This window comes from Amblyraja radiata, chromosome 4 (genome assembly GCF_010909765.2).
Source record: "Amblyraja radiata isolate CabotCenter1 chromosome 4, sAmbRad1.1.pri, whole genome shotgun sequence".
NCBI classification, from domain to species: Eukaryota; Metazoa; Chordata; class Chondrichthyes; order Rajiformes; family Rajidae; genus Amblyraja; species Amblyraja radiata.
Genome location: NC_045959.1, coordinates 55,522,289 through 55,540,437, shown reverse-complemented (window position 1 = coordinate 55,540,437; position 18,149 = coordinate 55,522,289). Strand labels below are relative to the sequence as shown.

General features: G+C 44.3%; 1 protein-coding gene across 1 annotated transcript in view; it reads left to right on the top strand.

Annotated features, from left to right (window-relative positions):
- mtdh (metadherin) overlaps nt 1-18,149 on the top strand; it is a 77,956-nt gene that overhangs the window by 48,148 nt on the left and 11,659 nt on the right. Inside the window, exons 7-11 of the mRNA XM_033019475.1 lie at nt 2,256-2,354; nt 4,092-4,216; nt 13,447-13,563; nt 15,084-15,203; nt 16,705-16,858. Of these exons, the coding sequence (XP_032875366.1) occupies nt 2,256-2,354; nt 4,092-4,216; nt 13,447-13,563; nt 15,084-15,203; nt 16,705-16,858 (615 nt within the window). The remainder of the gene's footprint in view (nt 1-2,255; nt 2,355-4,091; nt 4,217-13,446; nt 13,564-15,083; nt 15,204-16,704; nt 16,859-18,149) is intronic.

Here is an 18,149-nt window from a genome sequence, read left to right as displayed (position 1 = left end):
CGGGTGCTACGGTGTCGTCCACCACACCAAACAATGATGGCTGGTTTTGTCGGTTAATTGGCTTCAGTACGTTGTAAAATTTTGTCCCTAGTGTGTGTAGGGTAGTGCTAGTGTGCGGGGATTGCTGGTCGGCATGGACTCGGTGCTGAAGGGCCTGTTTCCGCGCTGTATCTCTAAACTAAAACTAAACTAAAGCTGGTCACTGTCTTGGAAATGTTCTCTCACTGACAATCACACCAGATACCCAGCTATGTTCCCAAAGATTTGCCCTCAATCCCTCTTTTGTAGGACTTTGAGTACCTTCTCAAAAAATTCTTCTGGATGCGGTTTTGAAATTCTGCCCCTGTATCAGCTGTTTAACTGGTGAGGCAGTGGTAGGGAAGATCCGGGTTTGATTCTAAACATGGGTGCTGTCTGTGTGGAGTTTCTTCCTATTTCTTTAAAGAAATGTGCAGCAAAGCTAAGTAAATTGTCTGCTGAAAATTAAACAGATAAACTACAGATGCTGGAGGTCTAAAATCGAAACTGTTGGAAATATTTAGCAAGTCAGGCCACATCTGAGGAAAGAGAAACAGAGTTGAATTTTTTTGTTTCCACGTTGAATGACGTTGACCTATTTTTGTTTGTTTGTGTCTGTATTAGGAATAGAGAGAGAGAACAACAAACTGGTGGCATTTCTTTGGAATTATTTGTTTGTCTGGAATAATGAGACGGGTTTGGCTCGCAATGCTTTTTATTTGGAAAAAATGTCTTTGTTATTCTCAGCCTTCCCCAAATGATGAGTTTGGTCAAATTTTGGCATTAAAAAAAAAAATCATGGCTGTTATTTCTAATTGAATCAAAGACTTTAGTACTGGCTTAAACCCTTGAGGTTTGCGACTGATCTCCTGGGGCTGTCAACCACATTTTGTACACAAAGTTTTTATTTATAAAAGAAAAACACCAAACTGTAGTGGAGTGACTGAACGATGAATCAATAGCTATACTTTGCTAAAATATTCTCAGCATTCTGTTGCGTTAAACTTAATTCAACTTTTTGAGAAACATACAGAGGCTCATGCAGATTTTATATAGAGAAATACAAGGAACATTTACTATTTCAAGTCAGATCTTGGATCAGAAAGCAAAAGCGAAATTCTGCAAAAATTGCAAGTCTGCAATAAAATCCGACTTAATTGTGACTTGCAATGATAATTCTGTTTATCATGAGGGGAGATCTCATTGAAACCAACCACAAATGAAAGGCATAGACAGCGTGGATGTAGGAGAGGATGTTTCGAGTTGTGGGGAAGTTTAAGCCTCAGAATAAAAGGATGTAACTTCAAAATGGAGATTTCTTTAGCCAGAGGATGGTGAATCTGGAATTCATTGGCATAGATGGTGGTGGAGGTCAAGTCATGAGTATTTTAAAAGTAGATGGTTCTTGATTAGTCAGGGTGTCAAAGGTTATGGGGAGAAGGCAGGCGAATGGGGTTGAGAGGGAAAAATAGATCAACCATGACTGAATGGCAGAACAGCCTCAATGGGTTGAATGGCCGAATTCTGCCCCCTGTGTTATATCATTTATGATATGATATGATTGATTACGCACTGATCATTACTAACCACCCAGCCTGTAATGTTTTGATTTTTTTTTGTCAATTATTAATCTGTTCACGAGTTAAATGCTGCACTTTACCCGCTCTTGGCAAAAGAGACAACTTTCACAACTCTTTTTGGATGAAAAGGCCTTGTCATATTCTCGACTCCGTTAAGTGATGAATGTCTCTTTTATATACTAAACATTTTTTTTAAGTGAAGCATTAGCAAACAAGTTTTTTTGGTAAATTTTACGGATAAGGTAGATGATAAGAATCTTTGTCCCATGGTGAGGTTGTGTCAGACACAAGGTGAGATGAGGGGGTCGACTGAGGGATCATTTTCACCCACAATGCTTGGATTCTGAAATAATTTGTCTTCTGGTATGTGGAAAAGGCAGGCACTCTCAACTTTTTAAGTATGATGTAAACAATCTCATGAATCAACAAGGTATAGAGGGATACAGCCCAAATGCAGGTCTGTAGGATCTGCATCAATAAGTGCAGTGATCAGCACGGACTTGGTCAGCCAAAGGTACTGCAGTTCGATTCTGTGACTGAATGTCAATATTCTTGAAAGATCGGTCAGCACAATCAGGATGGTGTTCTATCAATTTGAGTGGCTGGGTTATTTTGAAACATTTTGATCACGTATAATTTCCTCATCTTTTCTAACAGGTGCCACCGGTGAACCAGCTCCCCAGCCAAGCACGACTGACCATCAAAGGGATGCTAAACCTGCTCCCAGCCCAATTGACGACGCCTGGTCAGGGATAAGTATGTTGGGTTTTTTTAATTAAGCCTGCTGGAATTATACTTGTATGTCATTAAAGTGCATTTTGAACTATAAGAAGCAGTATATAAACTTGAACTAGTGTGATTAACTTGGAAGTGAGTTTTGAGGAGTATGCCGCTTTTATGAAGTTGAGAAGAAGAAAATGTTGGCATAATTCTAGTTAGGATATGGGCCAAACACCAGCAGGTGCGACTAGTGTAGATGGGGTATTTTGATCGGCATGGGCAAGTTGGGCCGAAGGGCCTGTTTCCATGCTGTAAGGTCCGGACTCTGTGACTCCAGTTGCCTTTTGAACGCAATTTCTCAGTGGGAATATTTTCATTGAGTTTTGGAATGTCATGCTGAAATGTTACAGCGGGAGCCAATGCCGAAAGTGAATGTAATGTTTGTATTTTAAGAGTATAGAAGGCCATTACCCCTGATACCCGTGCTAATCAAGAATCTGTCAATATCCGCTTTTAAAATACCCATTGACGGCCTCCACGGTCGCCTGTGGCAATAAATTCCACAGATTCACCACCCTCTGTATAAAGAAATTTAGACAGATGGGCCAAACACTTGATGAGCCGATTTGCCTAATTCTGATCCTAGACATTTTGACAGGCAACGGCGTATCTATAGGCAGCTGTTCGAGGGCATATCAAGAGCTAAGACTCCCCTCGCGTGATTCCATTAAACCATAATAGCAAGTTGCAGTTCTAATTGCTGTTTTCCCCAGCGTGGTTATAAATTGTTGTTTACTGGTAATAGAATTCCCCATGGTATTTATTTTAGGGACTTGTTCTTCAGTCCTCTACAGTATTAACTCTAAAATTGATGCAGCTGAATACAACAAAGTATTGCCAGTCTTGGTCCCATCTGCACCTTTCTTTGAGCTTCCCCACCGCTCTCACCACAATCAGTCTGAAGAATGATCCCAATCCAAAAGGTTGCCTATCCATTCCCACCACAGATGCTGCCTGACCCACTAAGTTACTCCAGCACTTTATGAATTCTATTTGTAAATCCCATATACCCAACAGCCTCTGAATGGAAAAAGATGCCCCTTAGGCTCTTTTTAAACCTTTCCCCTCGTACCTTATACCTATGTTCTCTGGTTTTTGAATTCCCCTACCCTGGGTAAAATACTTTGTGCATTCACCCTGCTTTTGCTAATCAAAGCTGTTATTTATATTATCCATTGTGCAACCTCGACAGAAATTAAAGCTGATTTGACTTTAGACTTTAGAGATACAGCGCGGAAACAAGCCCTTCTTCTTCTAGCGTATGGCGTGCACAGCCAAAAGTTGTAGGACAACTTGTACTATTTGATCTTATTTGATTATGCACGCCGGGTTGATTGCATTCGTCGAAGCAGGGCGGACCAAGTGAAGGTTGCAATCTCCCACCCCAATGAGCCCTTCGAACCACTGAGACCGTGCTGACCACGACCACCCTATACACTAGCACTATCCTACACATTGGGGACTATTTACAAATTTTGCAGAAGCCAATTAACCTACAAACCTGTATATCTTTGGAGTGTGGGAGGAAACCAGAGCACCCAGAGAAAACCCACGCAGCCACAGGGAGAAGGTACAAGCTTCATACAGACAGCATTCTCAGTCAGGATCGAACCTACGTCTCTGGCGCTGTAAGCAACTCTACCACTGTGCTAGTTTGCCGCCGTACACTTGTTCAGATTGATTTGATCTCTTATCCTGTCTTCCATCTTCCAGACGGGATTTCGACCGCCGACCCGAGCTCCGACTGGAACGCTCCGACTGAGGAGTGGGGTAACTGGACCGCGGAGGAGCCTGCCCCAGCCGTGCCACCCGAGGAGACCATTCCAGAGGCTCAGAAGGTTAGTAACCCTGGGCACTCTTGCCGAGCCCCCCTTGCAAGACATTCAAACTAACCCCTACAGCTCGTCAGTGGGGATCTCTGTTGCCCAAAAGTATTATGTGCAGTTTGTGTAGTTAACATCAGTGCAAATATAGTGGGAGAATCTAGGACCAGAGGGCACAGCCTGAGAATAAAAAGGATGTACCTTTAGCAATGAGATGAGGAGGAATTTCTTTAGCCAGAGGGTGAATCTATGGAATTAATTGCTGCAGATGGGGAAAGTTAGATCAGTCATGATTGAATGGCGGTGTAGACCTGATTCATTTCACTGCACTTTATTGTGTATGTGATGAATAAAATCTGACTGACTGAATGGCCTAATTCTGCTCCTATGACCTATGAAACAATGGTGATTTCAACAGAGACCGTATGATCTTTGCACACGGTTCTTTTGCCCATGTGATGCAGGTTACATTAATTCCTCCAACAACATTTAAAAGATGTTTGGACTGGTACATGGATAGTAAAGGTTTAGAGGGAGATGGGCCAAGCAAGAACCTGAGGACATAGGTTAAGGTAAGAGGGGAGAGATTTATTAGGGAACTGAGGGGCAACTTTTTCAGAGGGCGGTGAGTATATGAACGAGCTGCCACAGGAGGTAGTTAAGGCAGGTACTATCACAACATTGAAAGGGCATTTGGACGTAATCAGGTATGCAGCTAGGAAAGGTTTGGAGGGATATGGGCCAAATGGGGGTAGGTGGGACATGGGGCATCAGTTGGCACGGACTAGTTGGGCCGAAGGGCCTATTTCCATGCTGTATGACTGAGTGATTACATGCATCGTGAGTATTGGAAAAATCTCACACTTACATAATGTTCTATTTTTAAGCAATGCTGTTGGGAAATAACTTTGATCACAGGGAGCTGTTGCACCTAAATACTTTGAAAAATGTTATACATTCTTTCTTCTGCCCTTGTATATGAATTAATGCAGTTTAAGACTGGAGTGTAGATTCATAAGAATATTTTGGTTGCGATTTTCTTTAAACTTGAGGTTTTAATGCTCGTTTGTAACAGCAGGGAGTAAAGTGATCAAACGTAAAGGGTGATTTTTGTTTCTCTTTCTGATGTGCCCAAGTATGCACTGATTTAACATGTACATCCTGCTGATTGGGGTGGGATAATGTGAAGCAGATGGGGAGGAATGTGGAAGCAAGACTGGGAAAAGGATATCTAACAGAATTCATGAAGTGAGAAGGAAATGAGTTGGAATGGGGATGGTGTATGAAATGGTGGAGGATAGGTAAAAGATGTGTTGAAATGTGATGAGCAGAAGGTGTGGTAAACCACAGCATTGATGCATCTGACGTGCCTGTAAAGCTGCAACAAGTAAGGATTTCATTATTTTGGCTCAACCGGTGCATATGATTCTTACAGTACAAGACTCCAAAGCCTTGGGCTGATACTCCCGAGGGATGAGTACAACATCTTCCCCCACCCCCTTTAAGGCATCTAAAATATTTTAATTTAGTTTAGCTTAGAGATACAAGCTTAAAGAGAAGTGGAAACAGGCCCTTCAGCCCACTGAGTCCACACCAACCATCGATCTCCCATTCTCTCTAGTTTTGTGTTATCCCACTTTTTCATCCATTCCCTACACGCTCGGGTCAATTTACAGAGGCCAATTAACCTGCACGTCTTTGGGATGTGGGAGGAAACCAGAGCACCCAGAAGAAACTTTGGGAGGTCGGATATAAGGACGAAATATACAATTAATGGCAACATACTCAACTGAGTGATGTACAGAGGGATCTTAGGGTCCAAGTCCGCAACTCCCTGAAAGTACTTAGAGTGGTAAAGAAAGCTTATTGCATGCTTGCCTTTACTGGGTAGGGTATTGAGTGTAAGTCAGGAAGTCATAATGCAGCTTTATAGGACTTTGGTTAGGCCACATTTGGAGTATTGCGTGCAGTTCTGCTCGCCCCAATAGATGAAGGATGTGAACACTTTTGAGAAGACATTGGAATGATGCGGGGATTAGAGTGTATTACATATAGGGTGAAGTTGGACAGACTTGAATTGTCTTCTCTGGAACGCTGGAGATTGAAGGGCTGAGGGAAGATTTGATAGAAGTATATAAAATTATGAGAGGCATAGATAGGGTAGGCAGTCGGAACCTTTTACCCCAGGATGGCAATATTAAATACTCGAGCACAGCTTTGAGGCGAGAGGGGCAAAGTTTAAAGGCAATATGCGGAGCAAGTGATTTTTGCAGTGGTGGGTACCTGAAATCCACTGCATGGGGTGGTGGTAGAGGCAGATGCGATAGTGGCATTTAGTAGACTTTTGGATAGGCTCATGGATATGCAGGGAATGATGAATTATGGATTATGTGCAGGAAGAGAGGAGTTGGTCTTGGCATTGTGTGCAGCACAGACATTGTGGGCATAGGGCCTGTTCCTGTGCTGTACTGTTCTATGTCCGCTGCCCCACTGAAGAAATGACACAAGCGTTGAAATCTCTGGTCGTTGGGACAAATTAACTGTCTGGAATCTTGCCACAAAAATCACCAATACTCCTTTCAATTCTCAAGCCTAGTCGCACTGAAATGGCAGGGTTGTCGTGTTTGCAGCTGTGCCATGTGTTAACTTGGAATTCCCAGCTGCGTCAACGTCTATTTTTGGACGTAAAAACCGTTCTCCCAAGAAGCTGCCACGTTTCGAGCATCTTGCAGCTTATCGGTGCTGACAACATCCCCACTCTCTCCTGCCCTGGGCTTTATTTTCACATGGCTTGCAGGCCATTTGAACAGATTCCTAGTGTTGAAGGATCATGATTATATAATTACTTGTTCCATCTGAACGAGTGTGAGTACACTTATGTAACAAATTGTTTTGGGAGTTTGTTAATTTGTCTAGGGGATTTAAATTCTACAGTTTACTCCAACACCAAAACGTTAGCTTTTAGCTTAATTTTGAGATATAGCATGAAAACAGGCGCTTCAGCCTACCGAGTCCAAGATCCATCGATCACCCGTTCACACTTAACTGACTGGATTGGCAGTATAATAGTGAAGTTAGCCAAATACTTGCACTTTCCTCAGGTGGCCAAATTTGCAGTATTGGTTGAGTTTAGTTTATTGTCACGTGTACTGAGGTACAGTGAAAAGCTTTTGTTGCGTGCTAACCAGTCAGCGGAAAGACAATACATGATTACAATTGAGCCATGCACAGTGTACAGATCAAGGGAATAACGTTTAGTGCAAGATAAAGCCAGTAAAATCCTATCAAAGGTAGTCCGAGGGTCTCCAATGAGTTAGATAGTAGATCAGGACTGCTCTCCAGTGTGGAAGGTTGGTTCAGTTGCCTGATAAAAGCTGGGAAGAAACTGTCCCTGAATCAGGAGGTGTGCGTTTTCATATTTCTATACCTTTTGCCCGATGGAAGAGGGAGAAGAGGGAGTGGCCTGGGTGTGACTCATCCTGGATTATGCTGCTGGCCTTGTCATGTAGCAGGTAGAAATTAATGCAAAGATAGTTTAAGAAACATCGTTGATTGAATGAATGGGAAGATACAGAATGGAAAAAGGCTGTTCGGCCCACCGAGTCCATGCCGACCATCGATCACTCGTTCACACTAGTTCTATGTTATCCCCCTTTCACTTCCACTCCCGACACACTGCTGGCATTTTACAGAGGACCGATTAACCCACAAACCCGCATGTCTTTGGGATGTAGGAGGAAACCCACAGTCACAGGGAGAACGTGCAAATTCCATACAGACAGCACCCAAGCTCAGAATCTAACCCGGGTCTCATTCGCCGTGAGGCAGCAGCTCTACTGCTGCACCACTGTGCTGCCCGGAGATTATTTTACTTCAACGTGGTAAACTGGGAAATATAAATGGACAATAAAATAACATTAAGGATGATCATGAACAAAGTGAGTAAAATCATGAGACAAAAAGATCGGGTCGACGCACAGTCTCCTGCCCAGAGTAGGGTAATCGAGAACCAGGGGACATAGGTTTAAGATAAAGGGGAAAGATTTAATAAGAATCTGTGGGAGTAACCTTTTCACACAAAGGGTGGTGGGCGTATGAAACGAGCTGCCAGAGGAGGTAATTGAGGCAGGTACTATTGCAATGTTTAAGAAACAATTAGACAGGTAGAGGGATATGAGCCGAAGGCAGGCAGGTGGAACATGTTGGGCGATTTGGGCAAGTTGGGCCGAAGGGCCCATTTCCATGCTGAATGACTGACTCTATAAGTGGACTAGCTGAAGTGTTCTCTGGATGCTTTCAAGAGAGAGCTAGATAGGGCTCTTAAAAATAGCGGAGTCAACGGAGAGAAGGCAGGAACGGGGTACTGATTGGGGATGATCAGCCATGATCACATTGAATGGCCTACTCCTGCACCTATTGTCTATTGTCTAATACTCTTGGTATTGCACGCACCACAAGCCCTCAGAAAGCTTGATGTAGTTCTATCCCACAGATGTTTTCATATTTACAATATCTAATTTTCTCTGCTGGGGGTTTGCTATTTAGGGTTCTTGTATTCACTAGGGAGCCACTCAGCTGTCACAAGCAGTGGGGCCGACTGATGATAGCACTGCAGGAGTAATGTGTCCCCGATGGTTCAGTGCCATGCGGGAGAAATGTGGATCACGTTGAACATAGAACAGTACAGCACAGGAACAGGCCCTTCAGCCCACAAGAGTCCATGCCAGGTGAAGCTAATCTCTGCCTGCACATGGTCCATATCCCTCCATTCGCTGCAAATCCATGTGCCTATCTAAAACCCTCTTAAATGACACTGACGCATCTGCATCCACCACCACCCCCGGAGATGTATTCCAGGCACCCACTGTATTTTTTTAAAACTTGCTCCACACATCTCTTTTAAACTTTCCCCTTCTCACTTTAAAGCTCTGCCCTCTGGTCTTTCACATTGGGCAGTGTGGTGGTTGGTGTCTACATAGACTTTAGCGAGGCCTTTGTCAAGGTCTCAAAAGGTATGCTGATCCAGAGGTGAGATCACATAGGATCCAGGGTGAGCAGCTGTGTGGTGTCCAAGGCCAGATTCCAGCTAGCTTCCAGTGCTAAGGAAACAATAACTTTCCATGGCTTGAAGTTGAGATGTTGCAGCTCTGAAACCGTGAAGATAGCAGGAGGTTAAATTGCAAAAGGATGGGTGATGTTTCTGGTTGGGACCCTTTTTCAGTCTGCATAAGGGTCCCATCCCAAAACGTCAACCATCCTTTTTCTTCAGAGATGCTGCCTGTCCCTCTGAGTTACTCCAGCACTTTGGGTCTCTCTTCGGTATAAACCAGCATCTGCAGCTCCTTGTTTCTACATTAAATTGCAAAAGTTCACTTCTGCCAGCGGCACGTGCCTGCCTTCCGTGCTGTCTATAAAACACCCTGCAGTTATTTGTCAAGGCCACTCGCAATTCCTGCCAAACTCACAATCTCGACTAACTAGAACAACTGAGGCAACGGGCACACGGGAGCACCTTCCCCTGCAGGCTTTGTCTCATCCTAGCACTCATCCCAACCTTCTGCAACTGGATCCTCAACTAACTTCTTGACCCACGAAGCACAATAGGTAAGAATAGGTGATCGAACATCCTCCATGATGATTCTCAATACTGTGCCCCTAATTTTACACTCTTATGTACCATGTGGCAAAATTCTGCAATAAATCCATTGACAAGTTTGCATTTGCCTGTGTGTAGGAATGAACCACAGATGCTGGTTTACACCAAAGGTAGACACAAAATGCTGGGGTAACGCAGCGGGTCAGGCAGCATCCCTGGAGAAAAGGAATAGGTGACTTTTTGGGTTGAGAACCATTCTTCAGACTGAGAGTCAGGGGAGAGGGAAACTAAGGGGTATGAAAAGGTTCAGAACAAATCGAAGCCAGCACGGATGGTCCATTGTTGGCCGTGGAAGAGGTGATAATGAAGGGATATGAACAGTGTAACTAGCCGGACGACTAGGGTGGGTGGGGGAAACGTAGAGGAAATGCACGGCTTACTTAAAATTAGAGAAATCGATATTCATACTGCTGGGTTGTAAGCTGCCCAAGCGAAATATGAGGTGCTGTTCCTCCAATTTGTGTTTGGCCTCGCTCTGTGCTCTGCCCAAGACCGCAAGACATTGCAGAGAATTATGGACGCAGCCTGGTCCACCACGCAAAGCAGCCTCGCACTCAACCCCTCTCCAATTGACTCAGTACATCATGCAGCATCAGGGAAAACAGCCAACATAATCAAGGAGCTTTTTCACCCTGGTCATTCCGTCTGATCTCCTCACCTGTCAAGTGCTGGAGAAACTCAGCGGATGTGGCAGCATCTATGGAGCGAAGGAAATAGGCAACGTTTCGGGCCTAAAAAAAGCTAAAAAGCTGTCAAGGTTGCCCGGCTGGCAACAGGGAAAAAAAGTTAAATGAGAGCCCTGCATAGGATGATTTGACTGGACTGCACACAGTTTTTCGCTGTATCTCTGTTCATGTGACAAGAGTAATAAACTAATAATAATCAACAATGGGTTGTAACAGTTGTACTGTGACAACTTTCTCCAGAGAAAGATTTGTAGGCCAACGAATGAAGAGGATACCTCCTTCTGAAAACCAGCAGCGATACTACTGCCAAAATGACTACCTCCAATACTGCTCAAAGACACATAAAGCTGGTGTAACTCAGCGGGGACAGGCAGCATCTCTGGAGAGAAGGAATGGGTGACGTTTTGGGTCGAGACCCTTCTTCAGACTGGTCAGGGATAAGGGAAACGAGAGATATTGACGATGATGTAGAGAGATAAAGAACAATGAATGAAAGATATGCGGAAAAAGTAACGATAAAGGAAACATGCCATTGTTATCTGTTGAAAATGAGAAGCTGGTGCGACTTGGATGGGGGAGGGATGGAGAGAGAGGGAATGCCAGTGTTACTGAAGTTAGATAAATCAGTATTAATACCACTGGGCTGCAAGATGCCCAGGTGAAATATGAGATGCTGTTCCTCCAATTTGCATTTAGCCTCATTCTGACAATGGAGGAGACCTAGGACAGAAAGGTCTGTGTATGAATGGGAAGGAGAATTAAAGTGTTCAGCAACCGGGAGATAAATTAAGTTCAGCCGGACTGAGCGAAGGTGTTAAGTGAAATGATCGCCCAGTCTACGTTTGGTCTCGCCGATGTATCAGCGTCCACATCTCGAGCAACGGATACAGTATATGTGGTTGGAGGAGGTACAAGTGAACCTCTGCCTAACCTGAAAGGACTGTCGGGGTCCCTGGACAGAGTCGAGGGAGGAAGTATAGGGATTGGTGTTGCATCTTCTGCGGTTGCAGGGGAAGGTACATAGAAACATAGAAAATAGGTGCAGGAGTAGGCCATTCGGCCCTTCGAGCCTGCATCGCCATTCAATATGATCATGGCTGATCATCCAACTCAGTATCCTGTACCTGCCTTCTCTCCATACCCCCTGATCCCTTTAGCCACAAGGGCCACATCTAACTCCCTCTTAAATATAGCCAATGAACTGGCCTCAACTACCTTCTGTGGCAGAGAATTCCAGAGATTCACCACTCTCTGTGTGAAAAATATTTTCCTCATCTCGGTCCTAAAAGATTTCCCCCTTATCCTTAAACTGTGACCCCTTGTTCTGGACTTCCCCAACATCGGGAACAATCTTCCTGCATCTAGCCTGTCCAACCCCTTAAGAATTTTGTACGTTTCTATAAGATCCCCCCTCAATCTTCTAAATTCTAGCGAGTACAAACCGAGTCTATCCAGTCTTTCTTCATATGAAGAAACTGGGGAAGGGGTGGTTTGGGTGGGATGGGATGAGTTAACCAGGTAGTTGCAGAGGGAATGGTCTCTGCGGAAGGCGGAAAGGAGATGGGAAGATGTGACTAGTGTTGGGATCCCGTTGGAGGTGGCGAAAAATACAACAGCTGATGGGATGTAAGGTAAGGACTAGGAGGACTCTGTCTGTTGCGACTAGGGGGAGGGGGAGCAAGGGCGGAGCTGCGGGGTACCGAGGACACACAAGTGGGGGCATCATCTATGATGGGAGAGGGGAACCCCAGTTCCCTAAAGAATGAGGACATTTCGGATGTCCTGGTATGGAACACCTCATCTTGGGCGCAGATGCGGCGTAGACGGAGGAATTGGCATAGAGTCTTTGCAGGAAGCAGGGTGGGAAGAAGTGTAGTCGAGATAGTTGTGTGAGTCGGTGGGTTTGTAAGACGTCAGTCGATAGTCTGTTTCCTGTGATGGAGGCTGAGATCAAGAAGTCCAATACTGCTCAATTCTGTATGAAACTGATTTGTGCAGATATGAAAGTATGGAACTTTGTGTAACTATTACAGGATGGGGTATTTTTGCCAGTTTTGTGTTTTCCTTTTTATTGGTCAGTCTGGAGTGAAGAGGCAGGCAATCACTCTGTGACCGCGTGGGTTTTCTCTGGGTGCACCAGTTTCCTCCTAATCAAAGACGTCCCCACCCGGCCATTCCTCCTTCTCTGTTCCTATCCAGCGGAAGGTTCAGAAGTTGGAAAACACGCACCACCAGACTCGGGAAAAGCTTTGTCTCCTGTTTTCAGGCTTCTGATTCATCTCTACCCCATTGAGGAGATTGGACTTTATCTAAGCAACTGATGTGCTACATGTTGAGAATTATAGTGTGTACTTTTTATCTTCCCTTTTGCTTTATCATTTGTACCCGAATTTGAACTGGTTATATCCATGTATGGTATATCTGATATTAGATTAATTTGGAGATGCAGCATGGAAACAGGCCCTTCGGCCCATCGAGTCCGTGCCAACCAACAATCACCCCGTACACTAACACTATCCAACACACACTACGGACAATTTACAATTTTACCAAGGCCAATTAACCAACAAACCTGTACATCTTTGGAGAGTGGGAGGAAACCGGAGCACCTGGACAAACGTCATGGGGAGAATGTATAAACTTCGTACAGACAGCACCTGTGGTCCGGATTGAACCCGAGTCTCTGGCGCTGTAAAGCAGTAACTCTGGCGCTGCACCACCATGTCACCCCTAATCGTTGCCACCATGCAGCCCGGGTTTTCGATAGTTGGCGTGGACTCGGTGGGCCAAAGGGCCTGTTTCCATGCTGTGTCTCTAAATTAAGCTCAAACAATTCTGCACAGGTCTGAACTGAATGATAGAAGTTGCGCCGTGTCTTTAAAGAATTGTGTTAAATTTTGTAGGTGTCAGATGAAGACAAGGACAAAGCCGACGCTGGTTTGCAAGGTTCTGCAGGCAGCAAATCCAAAAAGAAGAAGAAAAAGAAGAAAAAGGGTGAGGACGCTGCTACTGCTGCACAAGTGAGTGTTCTGCATACCCATATGTTTATCCAAAAGGCTCTTAAATGACTAACATATCTGCTTCCACCACAACTCCCAGCAGTGCATTCCATGCATTCCTCTGTGTTTAAAAAAACCCACAAAAAACACTTGCCCAGCAAATTTCTTTTCAACTTTGCCCTCACAGCAGGTCAGGCAGCATTTATGGAGGGAATGGACAGACGATGTTTTGGGTCAGGACCCTTTAAATTGAAGCCGTCTGAAGGAAACATTTTCAAGAGAGATTTAGCTCTTAGCGGGGTACTGATTTTGGACAATCAGGCATGATCGTATTGAATGGTGGTGGTGGTGCTGGCTCGCAGGGTCGAATGGCCGACTCCTGCACCTATTTTCTATATTTCTATGAAGGGTTCTGATCCAAAATGTCATCTGTCCATTCCAACCACAGATGGAGCCTGACTTGCTGACTTCCTCCAGCACTTTGTGTTTTGCCAGTGATGTAATTTACAGTAGAATTGTCCACGAGCTGCCTGAACAAATCGCCCTGGATTTATCACTTTATATTTACATTGATACCCAAAGTTATCTGAACCCTCAAAACCTTAATCTCAGTAGAGAGCATGGATTAATGATGTGGCGTTGACTCAAAGTGCTGGAGGAACTCAGCGGGTCAGGCAGAGCCTGTGGAGGTAAGCAGATTGTCAATATTGCGGGTCAGGAGCCTGAGTTCCTCCATTAGTTTGTATTTTGCTCCAGATTACAACATCTTCAGCCTTTTGTGCCCTGATTTGTAGTTGGGTTACGTGATGTCAGACAGAATGATGCTAAAATTTAAAAAGAAGTCTGATTTTAAATGCCAGCGTATAAATTTTCCGCCATTTTCTTACGGGAATATGGAACATATAACAGTACAGCACACGAACAAGACCTTCGACCCACAATGTCTGCGCCGAACATGATGCCAAGACCAACTCTTATCTGCCGGCACATCATTCATATCCCTCCATTCCCTGCATATCCATATCCTTGTGCTTATCCAAAATTCTCTTCAATGCTACTATCGTATCGTACCACCAGCAGTGCATGCCACCCTTTGTAAAAGAAAACATGCCCTGCACATCTCCTTTAAACTTTACTCCTCTCACCTTAAACTATACCTCCAGCATTTGATTTTTTTTCCATCCTGGGGCAAATGTTCTGACTCTATCCTATTTATCTCTCATAATTGTATACACTTCTATCTGGTTTCCCCCAATCTCTGGCATTCCAGAGAAAACAATCCCAGTCTGTCCAACCTCTCCCTGTAACTAGCCCCTCTCATTCAGGCATCATTCTGGTAAACCTCTGCACACGTTCCAAAGCCTCCACATCCTTCCTGTATTGAGACTGCATGCAATACACTAAATGCTGCATAACCAAGGTCCTTTGGAATTAATATTCTCAGAGATGATTTTCATTCAATAAAAATTTGGATGTGTTTTAAGAAAAGTGATTTTTTTTTTGTGATTTAAAATAAAATGTGTTTTTTATTCAATAAAAAGGTGGAGGATCAGGAGAAGGAGCCCATGTGTGGAGAACAGGAGCAGCTTGATGTGCAAGCCCAGCCTGAAGAGGAGAGTCCTTCGCCTGTTGAAACCATATGCACTAGTGAACCAGCTGAGGTAAGAGTTGGCACAAATGCAACGATTGCCAATCGTGGAAGTATGAAATAAAATGGAAGGTGCTGAGAGCACTTTGTGCCGGCAATTATCTCATTCTTTCATTCTTCATTCTCAAGGACGTTCTTTTAGGAACGTTCTTTTTTCCTTCGCTCCATAGATGCTGCTGCACGTGCTGAGTTTCTCCAGCATTTTTGTGTACCTTCGATTTTCCAGCATCTGCAGTTCCTTCTTGAACACGTTCTTTTAGGAAGTTGAGGGGAAATTTCTTTAGTCGGACGGTGGTGAATCCATGGAATTCTTTGCCACAGAAGGCAGAAATAGATTCTTGATTAGTACAGGTGTCAGAGGTTATGGGAAGGCAGGGGAATGGGGTTAGGAGGGAGAGATAGACCTGCCATGATTGAATGGCAGAATAGACTTGATGGGCCGAATGGCCTAATTCTACTCCTATCACTTATGACCTTGCACTGTAGCTGTAAGGCTGTAATATTCTGTATTCTGGTATTTTTCTCTTTGCACTACCTGTTGTATGGAGTGTATGGATTGATTGACATAGAGTCATACAGTGTCGGACACAGGCACATCCGCGCAACTTGCCCATGCTGACTAACATGCCCCATCTGCACTAGTGCAACCTGTCTGCGTTCGACACATATCCCTCCAGACCTATCTTATCCATGTACCCATCTAATAGCTGTTTAAATGTTGCGATTGTATCAGCCTATGATGTGATTTGAATGGATGGCACATAAATGCATGTTTTCATTGTATCTTAGTGCATGGGACAATAATAAACAAATACCATTACCATACAAGAACCATTACCAACTCATCAAATCTTTAAAGCCCTGTTGTTCCTTTTCTCGGTTTTATGCCAGAACAACTTTGACTGATTTTCCTGAACCTTGGGCTGTTCTGTGCTGCCCATTCCTTTCACACTGTTTCTAACTGCCTTTAGCTGCCGAAGCCCTTCAATTCCATCATCCCCAGCTCCAAAGCTTTAGGCACTGTCTCCCCACCGTTCCTAAACTCAGCATCTGTTTCTTGTTGAGACTTCTGCAGTGCTATGGAATATTTCTACTTTAATTGATGCCTTTTGTTGAAAGGTGGGTTATTGGTAGATTGAACGATACAGTCGGGAAACAGGCCCCTCGGCTCCATGAGTCCATGCCAATCCTTGATCACCCGTTCATGTTATTAATTGAATAATATCATGGTATCATTGAAAGAAAAGGGCTGCAATTGATTGAAAAGATACAGCATGGAAACAGGCATGTCAGCCCACCGAGTCCATGCCAATCATCGATCACCCATTCACACAAGTTCCATGTTATCCCACTTGGGTTACTTTCCTTGTGAGGCAGCAGCTGTGCCACTGTGCTGCCCAACTGTTTTGGTTGGGTGACCTTCAAGTTTGTACTTGCGTTGAGCGTTTTCAGAATTGTAATAAGACTTTTCCAAATGTCTTGAACTTTTCCAACGAGGTGTTGCATCTCCGCAGGTTGAAGAGGCGCAGCCTGTCATGATCAGCCAAGAACCAGCTGTCATTGTGAAAAGTTCTTCCCAGGATATCACCTCCCAAGTGCCAGACACACTATCTGAGTCAGAGCCTTCCGCTTCTGTTGCTAAACAGAATAACCAGCCTCCTTCACAAGGTCAGTACCGGCATTCTTTCTAATTGTTTCCCCTACGAATGGAGAAATCACAGCATCAAGCATGTCGGTTGGGCATATTGTACTGAGGGGATATATTGCCCTTCCCCAATTGTCCTTGAAGCTGGTGGTGAGCTGCTTTAGAATTTACTTTCGACTGTAGAGATACACACCCTACCACCAAGGACAATTTAAATTTTACCAAGGACAATTAACCTTAAAACCTGGAGAAAACCCATGCGGTCACAAGGAGAATGTACACACTCTGTACAGGTGGCACCTGTAGTCTGGATTGAACTGGGTCTCTGGCGCTGCAGGGCAGCAGCTCTCTTGCTATGCCACTGTGCCACCGAGTGCTACCTTGAAGCACTGGAGAACTTGTAGAGTTCCTACAGTGTTGGGGAGCAAATTTCAGGATTTACAGGAAATACCAGTTTATGCAAAGTACACAGCTCCATGGAAATAGCTTCACAGGTAAATAAGGTGGTAAAGAAGGTTTTTGGTCCATTGGTCTTCATCAGTCAGGGTATTGAGTAACAAATTTGGGGTGTTATGTTGCAGTTGTACAAGAGGTTGGTGAGGCCATATTTCGAGTAATGTGAAGATAGACACAAAAAGCTGGAGTGACTCAGCAGGTCAGACCGCATCTCCGGAGAAAAGGAATAGGTGACATTTCGGTTCGAGACCCTTCAAAAACGTTACGTATTCCTTTTCTCCAGGGATGCTGTCTGACCCGCTGAGTTACACCAGATTTTTGTGTCTAAGTTCTGTTTAACCCTGCATCTGCAGTTCCTTCTTGCTCATTTGAAGTATTGTGTTCAGTTGTGGTCACCCTGGTAGAGGAACAATGTCATTAAGCTGGAAAAAGTGCAGAGAAGATTTGAGATGTTATCAAGACGTGAGGGCCTGAGCTAAAGGTAAAGGGTGGGCACTCTAGGACTCTATTCCTTGGAGCGCAGGAGGCTGGAGATAACCATATGGAGATGTATAAAATCGTGAGGGTAATTGATAGGGTGAATGCACAGTCTTCTACCCAGAGTAGGGGAATCAAGAACCAGAGTACATGGGTTTAAGGTGAGAGGGGAATGATTTAACAGGGACCTGAGGGACAACTTTTTCACTTGTATGTAACAAGCTGACTGAGGAGGTTGTTGAGGATGGTACCATAATAGCATTTAAAAGACGCTCGGACAGGTACTTGACACGAAAGGTTTGAGTGAAATTAGACACTAAATTCTGGTGTAACTCAGTGGGTCAGGCAGCATCTCTGGAGAAATGTAATGGGTGACTATTT